Source organism: Setaria viridis, chromosome 8 (assembly GCF_005286985.2).
Source record: "Setaria viridis chromosome 8, Setaria_viridis_v4.0, whole genome shotgun sequence".
Lineage (NCBI taxonomy): Eukaryota > Viridiplantae > Streptophyta > Magnoliopsida > Poales > Poaceae > Setaria > Setaria viridis.
In genome coordinates, this window is record NC_048270.2 from 5,296,083 (window position 1) to 5,312,386 (window position 16,304).

Consider the following 16,304-nt stretch of genomic DNA (forward strand, 5'->3'; position numbering starts at 1 on the left):
TCCTAAAGAAACGAGTAAGGAAACAAAAAATCTGAAATTTTGTTGTTCTGGGAAGGCTCTACTTCATTGATGAGCTGAGGCTGAGGTCCGCACGGCGTGGCGATCCCGGGCACCAAGAGCGAGCCTGCGACCTTTCCGAGCGCTCCGAGCATGGGTGGGAACGCATCTTGCACGGTGGCCGGTGGGCGAGGGACCCGCTAGTGGACGACGCGAGCCGGCGGGCAAGGAGTTGCAGAGCGGCGCATGGAGCTAGGCTATGGGGTTGGAGTTCTGCAGGAGGCTGCAGTGCACGAGGGCGTCGGGGAGGCAGCCATGGCGGGGCTGGGGAATCGGTAAGCGCAGATGGCCTGGGAAAGCATGAGCCGCGCAGCGCGGGCACGGGAGACTCGGAAGAGCACGGTGAGGAGGGACGGGAGGAGCCGGGAGCGGCACGACAGACACCCGTCGCCACCGGTTCACGACGTTAACGGCCAAACACGATGGAATGCTAGATCAAGGTAACGTCCATTCTTTCGATGGTATTTTACGTAACGGAAATGTTTCGATGGTATTTTTCGGAAACTGTATTCTTTCGGTGCTACCAAACTAATTTTTCCAAGAGAGTTTGATCATTGTAACTATGGCGATAAGTCCTTTTGCTGTGATTCAAGACCCCGTTCTTATTCTTCTCGACTATGGTGATTAGTCCTTTCATACCAAGGCTTGAACTCTTTTATCCATTATATTGCTTCATTCACATCTGCAATTTCAGATTGCGTTCTTCACGTTCTTGCTTGTGTTCTTTGATTCGCTTGCAGAAAAAGCCTTCGTGGCGAGGTCCATCGTGTTGTGCATGGTTGATAACTAGAGGAGACGTGGTGCTACGATTGCAGGGTTTAGATCTTATTGATCAGAAGTCGGATCGCGTGTGTTACATCTCCACAAAATCGAGAGTTATCCCACCTGACGAAAGATCGGGCTAGTGCTATATCAAATGGTAATTAGAGACTCAGGTATTACTGTCGGGTTTACCCTGGCTAGTTTGTGCTATCGTCCTAAAACTCCAGAAAATTGCCCCACAAAAATATTTGTTCATTGTGTTTCCGCTGTCCTATATATAACTCCTTTTGTGCCTCACAATTTTTCTTTTCAGTTTGCTTTTCTGAATTTTAGTCCCTGGCAATGTCAACGTGTTCGTTGGTTTACTCGAGTCAAGGTCTTGGTTTGAGTCAGTGTTCATGTGTTAGCTGGTGGCGCATAGATTTGTTTTCCAATCCTTAATTGTTTGGCGCCACGTGCTTGCTGCTCAAGTTGTAGATTGGTTTTCCTCAAAAAAACAGAGAGTTGCAGATTGGTTTGAAGAGCGTGTGGGAACATAGGCTTGTCTTTTTCCTAGGAGAGAAGAAATCTGGTTGAGTAATCTGTCCTTGGCATTGGCGTGCCTAGTTTCTGAATGTGTGCTATTGAGCTAGCTCATTATTCAGTTCCATATATTTGAGTTGTAATTATCTTTGCGGCACTTTCTTGAGATATAAAATAACAAAAGAAAAGGGCAAAGAGGTGCTAAAAAGAAAAAAAAAGCGGCACCACAAAAAAAGAAAGAAAATAGGAAAAGAAAAGGAAGAGAAAAAAAGAGCAAAATTCAGAAGTGCTTGCACCTTTTTGAGTTCTTGTGCTGAGTTGTATTGTTGCTTCCTTGAACTAGGTCCGAGACAAGTTTAGGCCGGTGACATAGACTAGCTTGGGAGTAATTTTCAGTCTTGCAATTTTTGAATTGAATTATTGCTAATCCTTGCTACTAAATATAGCCTCCCAAGATCCACATATATACTTCTGTTCAGCATAAGTTTGACCCTTGCAATTGTGATTTCACGCCCCCTTAGTAAGTATCACGAACCGGCCACTGTTTGTACCATCCTTTTTCTTTGATAAGAACACTTGTATGACGGTGTAAGACGCTTGAGAGTGTGTGTCTTTACTCCCCAACCACATCCTAGTAGATGCTAGGAAACTACATACTTGTGTGTTTCCTTCTTTTCTACTAACAATGTCAGGTTACAACACTCATCGACTTGAGACAACAAATATGCTTGAGACACGCAGTACTACTGTTGCTGCTGCTACAACTCCTTCCGCAAGTCAATCTATTCTTGCTTCCCCGCCTACTTATGATGGTATAGATGCTGAACAATACATTGAGTGGGAAACTAAGATAGATAATATTTTTACAAAATGTTTTATGTGTGAATGGAGAAAGATTAAGAATGTGACTAGTGTTTTGAGACATTCTGCATCAACTTGGTGGAGTCCTTAAGTCCCTCTGATAAACCTCAAACTAGATGAAGCTGTGGCCAGCAATGTTGATATCCAATCTCGCCATTTTTGTCCAAATCCCAGCGCTTCCAAGACCTCTAGGAGAAAAATCCAACTTAGCAAGTTAAAGGCCTTCGAGATATCTAACTTAATGAAGAAGGCTAGCCTATTTGATTTATGCAGGGCCTTGATCACACTTTGGACATAAACAAAGTTATCATGAATACATTTTTTTATAAAAGCATTTTGGCAGCCGGAGACTAATTCGTTCAACCATGGGTTTCTTGGTTTTCAACTTTAGAGACTACAACTGCACTGTGGAATACTACAGATCCCCTTTTGTAGTCCTTCAAGGTCGTGCTCCAGCTGGAGCCCCTGAGATTGTTAAGTACACGATTCGAGTGGATGCCATGGATTGGATGTATGACTGGGGTAAGTGGAAGGATGCTGATGTATTGATCTTCAACCCGGGGCACTGGTGGAATAATGAGAAAACAATAAGGAGGTAAGGATAAACTTCTTGGACTATGGACTTAGTAGTATTCTGTATTTATGTGCTTCACTTGGCCGCAATTCTTTTAAGATTTGAATGGTCTTTGCTAAGATGGAATTGTTTGTAACGCTTTGTTCCAAATTTTTTATTTTTTCATGTTTGATAATGTGATCCTGTAACTCGTTCTCAATTTTTCCTTGCAGAGTTTTTCTCTCTAACTTTCTGTTTTCTGGGAACTTTTGCCTGTTCGCTTCAGCTTATTCAGCCGGCTTATCAGCCACCAAACAATATTTTCCTCTCACAATAAATCAGTCGTTTCAGCTTTTCAGCCGGCTTATAACCTGAAGCGAACAGACCGTTTGTTCATAACCTTTTGCTTTCCAAAGTTATGTTTTCAAATTTTTCCATTTTGGAAAAGTTTGTTCTGCAATTATTTTCGTATTTTTTATGCACAATTTTGGCTGTCAACTTTTTGGTTTTCTTAAAATATTTTGTTCACAAGTTTTTCTTTGAATTTTTATAATTTTTTCAAAACCTTTTTCTTTTCTATTTTTTCCTGCACGGGGGCTAGCTGAGACAGATCGAAAGGGGGACCGGAAGAAACGGCCCGTCCGTGCGAATGCCTAAAGGGGACTAAATTACTGGTCGGAATTCGATTGGTGGGAAGCCTCGCACCAGCCACCCATAAACTTGCCACCTCCATCCATCCTATCCTCGTATGCGGGTGCCCACATACACCACGGTCCCATGACGACCATGATACCCAATCCATGGCTTTTGAGATCAGATTAAATCAAGGTGTGATGAAGTCGCGCAAACAATAAAGTAAGATCCAAATTCAACTCTATACACATGCAAGATGCAATGATATACCAAACGTAGAAATATAGAACCTATATATAGTTGATTTAATATTAGTATAAATAAAACACATAAAAGATGCAAGTGTAAGTCAAGAAAGACCACGAGTTAAGGCCACATGATTTGAGGTCAAATTGGAAATGTAAACTGCAATACGTAGTTCTGTACCTCTCAATTTTCCTTTGAATCCATTTCGGCCTCTTCGTGCCTCGTGCCTCCCTGGCACATTTTACAATTCCAGCAGTGCAACGGAGCATATATATACATACAACTATGGTAGAAAAAGAATTAACTGATATCCAAACATATTAGTGGTGATTTGGCACACTAAATAATTGTCGACGCACTATTATATTCATAGGCATTTTCCTGAAAGGGGATTGAATAATAATTACACACATGTAATCTTTATTATAGCAAGAATAACTAACATTCTTTAACAATACAAAAGTCAGCTGCTTTAATCCATTCTTCACGCAAAGATTAGGCAAGGAATTAGCATCAGCAACTATTCCTCTTAATCATTTCTAAACCGCGTGCCATGAAATTCTCTCCCAATCGAACATTCTCTATTTATAACACTTCACTTTTAAGTTCTCAAGACACAGACAAGCCCACCCACTGACACACCTCGCTATAGCTCCAATGCTCCAAGCAGCTGAAGCTCCGTGGTGCCTCGGCGTGGCTGCACCGGTAGATGGATCGCCGAGAGGTGCTCCATCGGCAGCTGGTCGACTGCCGACTGGCCTATTGGATGGCAGGACGGCGAGGAAGCTGATCGTGGAGGAGCCTGTTCGCTTCAGCTTATTCAGCCGGCTTATCAGCCACCAAACAGTATTTTCCTCTCACAACAAATCAGCCGTTTCAACTTTTCAACCGGCTTATAAGCTGAAGCGAACAGGCCCGAGGTGGTGGAAGCGCGGGAAGCCCAAGGACGGCACGGGCACGTCGAGCCCGTAATACGCACGCACCGACTTCGACGGGCAGCGCCGGAAGACGCGCAAGGTGGAACCCGGCGTGGAACGAGGTGCTCGAGTTTAACTTCCCGGGGGAGTCGCTCGAGCCTCGAGGTCGCCGTGCTCCACGACGTCCGCGTCGGGCCCAGCCGCCGGAGCAACTTCCTCGACCGCATCCGCCTCGACATACACGCGCCAGTTCGTGCGCAGGGGCGAGGATGCGCTCATCTGCTTCCCGCTCCAGAAGAAAAGATGATTCTTCAACTGGGTGCACGGCGACACCGGCCTCAAGGTCTACTACGTCGATGCCCCGTTCGCGCCGCCGGAGCGGGAGCCACCGGCTGCTCCTGATGCCGCCGTGGCGGAAGCAGAAGCGCCACTGCTAGAAGCCGATGCTGCTGCTACGGCTTCTGCCCATGGGAACCATCAAGGTGTGTGGCAAGGTAGGTGCAGCCCTTGGACAAGGAAATGTCGTTTGATCCACCCTAATATAAAAGCGGCCACAAATTCCGACCGCAAGCGATGGCGATGGCTGGCTGGGAAAGAGGATGACGTCACGAGCCACAAATTTGGAGCTTGCCCTACTCCGCATCGCCAGGCAGGGGCCTGAGAGCGACGCTTCTCGGGCGTGCACGGTGCACCCCTGAACTGGCAGAATGAGTTCACGTTCGTCGTGTTCCACTTGCACCGTGCTCGCCATCTTGGACAAACCAGATCGCTGACGCCGCGGGAACATCGCATCCGCCGCACGTCTACTCTGGCCTCTAGCCGCACGCGCGCAAGCAGCCGCCCGTACTCTCTGCTCCTCGTGCAGCCCAACCTCTACCTCGATCGCCGCGCTGTGCCGCTCGCACCGGCGCGCTAGCTGTGTGTCCCCGGATCGGACCCCGGCCGCTGCTGCCGAACCATGCGCCACATGGAAAAGCCGATCCAGCGGCAATCATTTGCCTCCGGAGCCGAGCTACCGCTCCGTGCACTACCTCTTCCGAGATCCGTGCAGCCGTGCGCCAAGCGTACAGGCAGCATGCCCTGCAGGTTCCTCGCCTCGTCGCGTGAGTGCTTGAAAGAAGAACTTGAAAACCAAAAAAATTAGGCATAGTAGTTCATCCAGGAAAATCTCATTTACATTCTTCAGTGTGCGTTCAAAATCAAATCAACCTTGACATGGCTCGCACTTAATGCCTGACAGCTCCTGCCCCGCGTGCAGCTGGTTATGCCAGAGCTGATCTACTAGGCTACGCGCCGGATGAGAGAGAGAGAGTCGCAGACGCCCCGGGGCGAGCTCCCGGCCTGTCAATATGTCATGTCCCCCCGCCGCTGGGTGCTCATGCATTGCGCTTCCACATGTGACAAATCTACTGTTTTTGCTGATGGAGCGCGCAGGCGAGAATGGTAGTTGTTGCGGTCCAACAGCCATGCCTCCAGGGCATTTTCCTACAGGGATGCAGTTATTCCTCAAACAGGGATTTTCCTTCCTTATTCCTCCGTTAACAACAACATATTCCAACATGCAAGACATAACATACGATATCGATCCAAACTTTATTTTCTACTAGCTTCTGCTATTTATGAGTACTACTAGTATCTGTGAACGATGCTGTGGGTTCAAATCTTTCCGGATATCTATGTATCTCTACTAAACTTATTACTATAGTGTATATGGATGGTGCCAAAAAGGAATTTTGGTTTATAAAAAAACCGAGATTCCACAAATAAATTAACTAATGGCATGACAGCAGCGTGTGCCATTCTTGTTTTAAAAAATGAAGAAATAACTAATTATAAAACTAGCAAAAGTTCTGGATAATTCGCAAGACGAATCTATTAAACCTAATTAATCCATCACATTATTAAATTATGAATTAATTAGTCTTAATAGAATCGTCTAGCGAATTAGCCTCCATCTGCGCAATTAATTTTATAATTAATCTATATTTAATACTTCTAATCAGTATCAAACATTTGGCGGGGTGTGTGTGGGGGGGAGGCGGGGGGGGGGGGGGCGCTAAAGCTTATTTGGAGCTCCAGGCAGCCGGAAGATATTCCTCGAACGGTGTACTCATATCAACTCTGAGAGCAAGTATAATAAGGGGCTGTAAGCTGGCTGAATGCTGATGTGGAGGAGAGAGAAGAGGTGAGAAAGGAGAAACGGGCTATAAGCTTACAGCCGACTTAGGCACAGGAACCAAGAAACTTTGTGAGAATGACTTGTGGGCCATGTATTAGTGGTGAAGAGCTAATCATTGTACGAGTGGGCTAGGAAAAGGCTGAGAGAAACCTTGCAGCCCGCTTGCTAGCTGCGTTATTAAACTTGCTCTGATGGAACCATTTCTATCGTAGGCCTGGTTCGTGTTCCAATAAATAAATATAATGCATGCTTCCTTGCATTCTGCAATCAACGCATTAATAATACATACTGGAGTATATAGGAGCAATATTCTTTGCTCTCTTTTTTCACAGCACAATCTGGTCTCCAAATATGAATTAGGAATTACAAAATATTTGATGTCTTTGTCAGGGTGGTGTGATATTTGCTGCCTTTTCATCTTTGGGGGGGGGGGGGGGAGGGGAGGGGATGGGCAGCACCTGATCATGGTGCAGAAGATGAGCTATTTGGAAACCCAAAGACCGATGCTGCAAAGGCCAAAAGGGACTGCGAGAGGCACTGCTGCCACTGCATGACCCAACAGGCAAGCAGCAGCCGGCAGCCGTCCAGCAGTCAGCCCAGTCCATGTGAGCGGAACACTGGGACCGCAGGAGTGCATTTATTTGTTCTGTATCTAGAGTACTCTTTGGGACTTGGGAGTCCATGTTTGGTCTATACTCCCAGGGCAATCAATCTCTTCCATGAATGACATATTCATTTTCCTTTTTGCAAAAAAAGTTGAATTTGAAATTACTAATAATGTGATGGGATGACAAATTATTACTGTTACAATTTACCCCTTTGCTATGAACGTGTTATTATTCGTGGCTATTCAAGACAAATCTGGTGACTATGTATGTTCTATTTTTACTAACAACACAAATACTATTTTAAAAAACTTTGTTAAGAGAAAAATCATTATTGTTTGAACTTTAGAATGTTTGGCACCATAGATATCCTATAATGGCAAACACAAAAACACAGTAAGTTGGCAATCTACACACCCGATCTGTAGATGTGCCGATCGAAGGTGTCAATGTCAATCTGCCGGTCTGTGCTGCTCTTGGACCGTCACACACCCGCACATCCGAGTAATTAATGCGCATGCATGCCTGCCGGACCAGCTGACACCATTTGTGATTTGTCCATCTCCATGTTGGAGTGTGTGTTTCTTTCAAAAAAAAATCCAAGTACACGCACTTAATTTATCGCAAAAGAAGAAGTAAAAAAAAAGCACGCTTGCTCTTTGAAATTTGTCTGCTGACGCCTTTTTGACGCAGAAGCAAGGTTAACTCTAAGCAAACAAAAATGTTTCTAGCTTTGGAATAACAATGCAAGTTCTACTGCGAAACATCGTCTTGCTTCCTGTGGGTGAGGGGGCCATGCTGCAAGAATATTTAGACTAGATTGTTAATCTAAACTGGCTGTTAATTTTGTGCCCCCGGCCGCAGTCTTGGTTCGGCCATTTAGGCATTGCGTATGGATGGCCGGCAGTCTTGGTTCGGCCATTTAGGCATTGCGTATGGATCATGATGACGATGCCTACTTAGGGGTGCTTGATACTAGGTGCTAAACTTTAGCAATGTCACATCGGATGTTCGGATGCTAATTGGGAGGACTAAACATGGGCTAATTATAAAACTAATTGCAGAACCCTGTGCTAATTCGCGAGATGAATCTATTAAGCCTAATTAATCCATTATTAGCAAATGGTTAATGTAGCACCATATTGTCAAATTATGGACTAATTAGGCTTAGTAGATTCGTCTCGCGAATTAGACTCCATCTGTGCAATTAGTTTTGTAATTAGCCTATGTTTAATACTCCTAATTAGCGTCCAAACATTTGATGTGACAGGTGCTAAACTTTAGGAGTGGGTATCCAAACGGGACCTTAGCACATGCTGATAGAGTGTATTGGAGTTTTGCACGTGTTGATGTTCCAATTCACTGACCGATGTTGTTATTTTTCCTATTGGTTGTTGTGCTTAGTCTCAGTTTCATTTTCTTTTTAATATAATCGGTAGCTTTTCTGCTTAGTTCGTTTCAAAAGAAAAAAGAGATTCGAGAGATTCGATTATGAACTGATTGAGCTGAAACGAAGCGCTGACCTCTACCTCCCCACACGTGGATTGCATTTTTTTATTGTCACCATCTGCTTAGGATGACATGCAACGTACGGCTAGTATAGTCTCTACTCTCTTGCCGTGTTAAGCTAACGGCACTGTACACGTAACAACCGAGAGATGCATCTGGATGGACGTGTTGACAGATTTGTTGACGATCAAAATTGGCACTAAGCTAACCTACTGAGCAAAACCGTCTAAGGGGGTGTTTGGATCCTGCAGCTAAAATTTAGTCCGTGTCACATTGAATATTCGGATGCTCATTAGGATTAGTAAATATGAGCTAATTGCAAAACTAATTGCAGAACCCCTAGGCTAAATCACGAGACGAATCTATTAAGCCTAATTAATCCATCATTAGCGAATGTTTACTGTAGCACCATATTGTAAAATCATGGACTAATTAGGCTTAATAGATTCGTCTCGCGATTTAGCCTAGGGGTTGTGAAATTGGTTTTATAATTAGACTATGTTTAATACTTCTAATTAGTGTCCAAACATTCGATGTGACAGGGGTTAAAATTTAGCCCGGGGATCCAAACACCCCCTAAGTTGGTTTCTGATATGTGCTAAGCCAATTTTCCAAAGCGGCTAAACCGGTTTTAGTCTAATCCGAGTAAGATTGGAGATTCATATGAGATTTGATTTGTAAACAATCTTCGATCAGTGCAAGACCTCCTTATTCTATAAATATGAAGGGTCACCAATCAATCAATCGGTCAAATACTAGTACCTTTACTTTATTTCCAAATCCTACTTTTTGTGCTCTCCTTGAGTCTCTACATCGCATGGAGCCATTCTAAGTGGCTTGTTGATCTTAGAGCAACTTTAGATGTACCATCTCCGACAGGATCGTTCCCGAAAAGATGTTCATAGGTTGTCACGACGAACCCGAGAAAATCGGCCAAGCCTGCGCCGCACGAGTTGATCCGTTGCGGATCCGTGCGTTCTAGCGTGATTCACCTAACATTTTACTTAAAATTGGAAATATAAATTTTTGCCATGACCTACCTGCTCGAGTCGTTCATCTAACATTTTACTAAAAAAATGGAAATGTCAATTTTTACCATAGTAAGTTCAAGAATGCCTAAAATAAAATCCCAAAAATCAGTTTTTGGGAAGAAACTAGAAAATAACCAGGTCCGACAGTGACAAAGCGATGTCCGATTTATTGGCACGTCCAAGACTGGTGAAAATAGAGCTAGATTTGCCCCTAGCTTGCACGCGCAATAGTGAAAATTCAGCCGATACCGGCGTGTTTTTTCTTTACCAGAGGCCACGTCGTCAATTAGTACCTCCGCCGGCATCATTTTTTCTTTCCAGGGCGTCTCTTGTAATTTTCTTTCTTTTAGAGATACGTACCCTTGTAAGGGGCTGGGTGTCAAACTGGTTTTCAATATATATAATCCAACCCGTCTCTTCTTTCTATAAAAAAATGGACTTCTCTCTTTATCGAAGGCCCACCTGTTCTGCACTCTGCCAAACCTGAGGACGATTTGGGCTGTTGAGACGACCAGCGACATTCTTTATTCTCTCTCGCTCGATTGGTGTCCTCGATTTCGTTCACCTTTTGCCTCGTCGGTTGAGCCCCAAGGCCCAGGCCCAGGCAAGCCCACAGTCTCGGACAAGATAAACAAACGCAGCGAATCCGTCCCCCAGCCCCCTCAGATGCTTCCACCCTAAAACCCTAGCAGTAGCAGACTAGCAGCGGGCGGAGCAAGCTGCAGCGCCGAATTCCATTCGCTCCAGCGCCGCTTCGTCCGCGCCCGGCCACCCACAGGTCGCCGCTGCTCCGCAAGCTTTCCGCAACCGTCCACTGGCTGCCGCGCCTCTACACTTACCGCGCCACCCGTTCCTCTTCTCGGGGCCGTGCGCTAGGGTTTGGAGCCGCCGCACAAATCCTCGTCGGCGCCGCCATCTCCGGTAGAATGGAAGGTACTTTTGTCGATTCGTTCCATCTCTTGCTCTAGGTTAACTCCATATAGCCAATTTGCTAAAACCTAGCGTTGTGTTTTGTCAGACGTTCAGGACGCCATTGGGGTCTGACATGTTTAGTCTGGGTTAGTTTCCCTTTTGAGCAAAATTTGTGCAGTAACATAATCTCGGCATTGTGAAGAGGATTTGTGGTCTGCTGCATCAGGATATTGAGTTATTTGTAGCTAAATTTCTGGTTTGTTTTGTTATACTTGGCCAGCTTGCTCGTGACTCCTTCCGACCTGCCCCCCTTAGCAATGGCAGACTCTAAGAAAAAGTACAGGGCACGTGAAATTGAGTTCCTTGGTCAACAAAGGCACATTGTTCTGCAAGATGTTGGTGGATGGTCTCACCTCGTGGAAGTGGTCAATGTTCTTCTCCTCGGAGATGAATTACCAGAAGGAATCATATTTCAGAGCAAAGCTCATGGTGAGAAGTATATTGAAAAGTACATGATAGAGAATTTGCTAGACACCTGTTTGGTGAGGAGACTGCAAACACTGGTGAAGCTTGGTACACTTACTCGAGCTCAGGTGGATCAACACTTGCCAGAGTATCGGAAGGTCATCGTTTCCCTCTCCGAGACATTCACTATATATCCCAAATTCACAAGGTGTGCTTGTGTTTATGCGCTTTTGAGATTGTTGTTCAATATCTTGCATATATCTTTTTGATGTTTATTGGTTGTGTCTAATGCAGGACCAACGACTTTGAGGAAACCTCGGATAAACTTTTGTATAATGCTTTGGGCATTGCTATTTATCACGGATGGCTGATGAACCCTCAGGTATAAAAAACACACTTATACGAACATGTGCATCCCAGCGAAGTATATCTAAATCATTGCCAGGATTTAATAGGAAATGCAAAAAATGTGTGTAGCATTGTTTTTCACATTGTTAGAATTTCCTTTACCCTTGTGCTTATCTCAGCATAAATAAATGATATTGCTGGATTTGTACCACAATCTACCTCCCTAACAGCTTTTATTAGAGGCATTGTGGCTTGTAAAAGTGAGATCACATTAGGCTCCAGATAGCAGTCTTTCCTTTTGCTAAAGAAAGAAAGCGACTGTCCCTCTCTAACTCATTTTTATTTTCAGGATACCGATACCAGCGAAGCAGTTGGCATTGAAAGTTCTGCGAAGTTGATTATCGAAGCTGACGAGTTGATGAAATCTGAATCCAAAGGCAAAACTGACAGATGGTCACTTCTTCAAAGTATTTGGAACAACCAGTTCACTTCGTATGGGTATGTCCTTAGTCTATTGGCATTGCTTTACTATTTCGTTATGTACTAATGGTATTTTTCTCAAAATTACAGGTTTGCTCATTTGTGTAATGATGTCCCAGAAGGGGTTGTGTGTCTGTTATACAGGGATGAAAGAATCAATGTGCTGTACAAGGTATGGCATCTCTCCTTACTACAGGAATGTCCCCTAATTACTTCTTTGTAGGATAGCGCTAAAGGACAACTCTACCCATAATATATTTATAGATCAGAGCGAACATGTACAAAGGTCTACAAGATCAGATTTGGACAAGAAGATCTGATCACAAAAATGTATTAAAAGTCATCCAACAATATTCTTCATATGATACCAATTAAGAACTTATTTGAGGCTCTTGCCTTAGTATTGTATCTGAGTTTAGCATTCCTTGCCATCTGTACTCATGGAGGGCTCTTCTAAAAATTTGTAGAACAGTTGGCACCCTCTACCATATAAATAAGTGTATTTTGGTTACAATTTTTTATTTTAATTTGTTCATGCAGCATAAAGGAATGTTGCATGTTCTAGTGACTGCTCAAGACGTATTGCAAAATTATCCTGATGCTCTGTGGAGGAAGTTGGAGAAGGTAAGTAATTCCGGATTTGCTCATTTTTTCTTTCACTTGTGTTTTTATCTGCCATGTTACTTGAAATTCACTCGCTGCTGTCACACATGCGCACACACGCATATAGATTTACAAGCATACACACATCTAGGAGAGAGGATTAGACTCGCTCCAACTGACACATTAGCAGCCATGGAAGGCACACAAAACCTCTGAGCTACCCAATGCTCTAATCACTTGCATCCATATATATGCACAGGAAACACCTCCTAGACTATCATCCACTTCACTAGCTAACACCCTGCATGCTTTCAATACCTCATTTGATTTTTTTTTTGGCGGTTCTTGATTGAAGGTTGACGAAGATGGTGATCTACTGACGAGCTCCTTTGGTCCAATAAATGTAACCTGGCGTGAAAATGAACGAAATCTGATCGAAGATGAGAGGAAAGCTGTAAAACAGTATGTTTTTCTTTTCTTGCTATGGTGGTGAATAAGCTACCAAACTTCAGTTTATGCACAAATATTGTATAACTTGCAGGAAAGAAACCCGCCGCTTGAAAAATGCGAAGAAGTGTGGGAGAAGAAAAGATAAAAAGAACACGGTAACACAAGATGAAAGTGGGGAGGCAAATAAAGATCTTGGTGATGAAGAGGAAGCCAATACAGCTGGAGATAGAGGACCAGCCTCACCAAAAGATGGAGTTTTAGGCCCTTCCCAAGATAATATGTTGAGGGATGGATTTATGAAATTTTTAAAGGAGTAAGCACATCCAGACTGCTGCATTACTATTCCTTTAGAATTAATGACTAGACTTGCAAAACATTTTTGTATGTGCAGGTAGAACTTGATGGAAAATCGTACTTCAGGGATCAAGTGGAATTGATGCATTTGAAAGGCACTTCCCATTTGATCATTTGTTATGGTTGGATTAAGACATATGACAAAGAGCTTGCAGTATCTATTTGCAGTAACTACTTTAGGTATTGGATGCCACATTTTTTTTGGAGTATTTTCTCTAACTGCATCCAATGCTTGTTTTAAATTTAAATTTTGTTTCTTTTCAGGGCTGCAGAGGATCTGAAGCTATGCTTTTGTGATTATTTTCATTCAATAATCCAAGAAAATTCTGTTGACACGGATAAAGTTGAACTGTATACAAAGATCAAGCTTACAATTTGCTGCTTGCCTCTACGTACATAAAAGGTTTGGCCTCTATGTAATGCCAATTTTTGCCATTTCATTTGTACCTTTCCATATCATGGTTCAAGTGCCTATCTACAGTTTATTGGTCACTAAATTTGATATTTAAAGTGAAGATAATTTGCTCTCTGTTTTTTTTTTGACATGAGTTGCATTTATCTGCTACAGATTTATGTCCTTCGAAGAGTTCGCCCAAATTGGTCCAAATAACATGAATATCATTTTTCTACTCATTTTATTCCATAATTTGGATCACTTGCAGTTCAAATTTGACTTATACTGAAAATTCCCTTGAAATGCAATTAATTAAATAAATATAGCAAATAAATTCAAAAATATACCAAATTTTAACATGGAGTACCACATGTTGTATGTGGGGAGTAGAAAAAAATTTTATGGTGAAAAGAGGAAAAAAAATTATTTTTTTGCCGAGTGTAAAAAAAACACTAGGCAAACCCCCCTCTTTGCCGAGTGTTTTTTTTGACACTCGGCAAACCCCCCTCTTCGCCGAGTGTTTTTTTTGACACTCGGCAAAGAGGGGGCTTTGCCGAGTGTTTTTTATTTGACACTCGGCAAAGCCCCGATTTGCCGAGTGTTTTTTTTTTGCCGAGTGTTTTTGGCTTGGCACTCGGCAAAGAGCTTGTTTGCCGAGTGTCCGAGAAAAAACACTCGGCAAAAAGAAAACACTCGGCAAATTTAAGGTTTCCCATAGTGATCCCTGTTCCGTAGCATCGTCTGCACTACACTGTTTTACTTCTACTCTCTGAGACGATAATCTCCACTGTTTTTTTTTGAAACTTTATAATCTCCACTGTACTCCGTAGCTTGGAGAAGTATAGCCGGGGCAATCTTGAGCCTCCATCGTTGCCCTTGGCTTGTCACTCTCTCGAGCAAGCAAGCTACTCCTGCTGCTAGCTCAGGCTCAGGTTCCCTCGTTGGCCGTGCGAGGCGGCGGCGGCGGCAAGCCGTGCATGTCGGCACACGTGGATTTCCATTGCCAATGGCATGCCATGTTACGGCCGTTCCATCTCCCCTGCACCCGAGGAAGGACCTGTTACCGTATGTATGCGAAGCGATGGAGAAGTAAAAAAATTTTACTCTAAATAAGATTTTGGAGCAATCTTAAGATTTTGGAGCAATTTTAGGGAAGTTTCTTTGAATTACTCTGATAATTAGCGGGATCGAGAGCAGCAGTAAACAACTTTGCAGCTGCCGCAGATCGGCGGCCGGGTCGAGAGGGTCGAACTGCGCCGGGGACGAAGCTGTCGTCATGCTTGGGTTCACCATGGCGAAGCGGGCGCGCGCGTGCTTCATTTGCTCCCGCGCTCGGGCCTCGGGGAAGAAAAGGAGAGCGCGCGCTGCACTACGGGTATGGCACCGTGAACTGTTAAGAAGTGAGGGGCATGATGTTTTTTTAGGCTTTTGTTGCCGTGCGTGCTGCGTGGTAGCAACTAGCTAGCAATGATGAGCTCAGCACCGTGCCACCGTCCATGTAGTGAGATCCGCGAATGTACCTAACATTTGCGAGTTTTTGAATGCTTGCCTGCTAGGACACCTTATACATTTCAAAACGGAGAGAGTGCATCTTATATTTTTTGACAGAGGCAAAAGGATAAATCATGAGACAGCCCTTAGAAAATCCCATAGTAATCGTACAAGTTCCATTGGAAACAAACAAACTAAAAAAACGACCTACATTTTCAGATAAAGGAGTAACAAATTAGCAACCCTTTTGTACCATGAGCTAGGTTGTAAAGCAGATTCTAAACCATGCATGATAATGATTCGGAGGAACAAATGCTTGCTTATTAGAAAGAACGTATATGCTCCCTTTATTGGTTGGGCATAATGTGTTTCGCTCTTGACCAGTTCTTTTTGGGATGGAAATGGAATTCTATTAACTAGAAGCTGAATTATACGGTCACTAAAGAAAGTACATTTTTGGAACAAGATACTGGCTAGAGAGAGACACACGCAGTACGATTTGGGGTGGTAATGGATCGTGGCTCTCATACCTTCACAATCCAACTCAGTTCTATCTATATTTAGCTCAAAATCATATAGTATTTTAACTCGATCCTTATTGTGGAGAGGGTCAATGGCCAAGATGAAGAGCATCAGTGATAGTGGATCGCCCTGGCAAAGCCCCCTGGCATGTTTAAATTTTTTCCTTAGTACCCCATTGAGTAGCACTCTAGATGAAGCTGTGGCCAGCAATGTTGATATCCAATCTCGCCCTTTTTTCCAAATCCCAGCGCTTCCAAGGCGTCTAGGAGAAAAATCCAACTCAGCAAGTCAAAGGCCTTCGAGATATCTAACTTAAGAAGGCTAGCCTCTTTGATTTATGCAGGACCTTGATCACACTTTGGACATAAACAAAGTTATCATGAATACATCTTTTTTTATAAAAGCATTTT

General features: G+C 43.6%; 1 protein-coding gene across 1 annotated transcript; it reads left to right on the top strand.

Annotated features, from left to right (window-relative positions):
• The first annotated feature begins 243 nt into the window (after positions 1 to 243).
• Positions 244 to 12,834, top strand: LOC117834150 (uncharacterized). The gene is made up of 7 exons (XM_034713777.2): positions 244 to 332; positions 11,068 to 11,460; positions 11,547 to 11,634; positions 11,950 to 12,098; positions 12,171 to 12,252; positions 12,621 to 12,704; positions 12,811 to 12,834. The coding sequence occupies exons 1-7, from the start codon at positions 244 to 246 to the stop codon at positions 12,832 to 12,834; spliced, it is 909 nt and encodes a 302-aa protein (XP_034569668.2).
• The last annotated feature ends 3,470 nt before the right edge of the window (positions 12,835 to 16,304 follow it).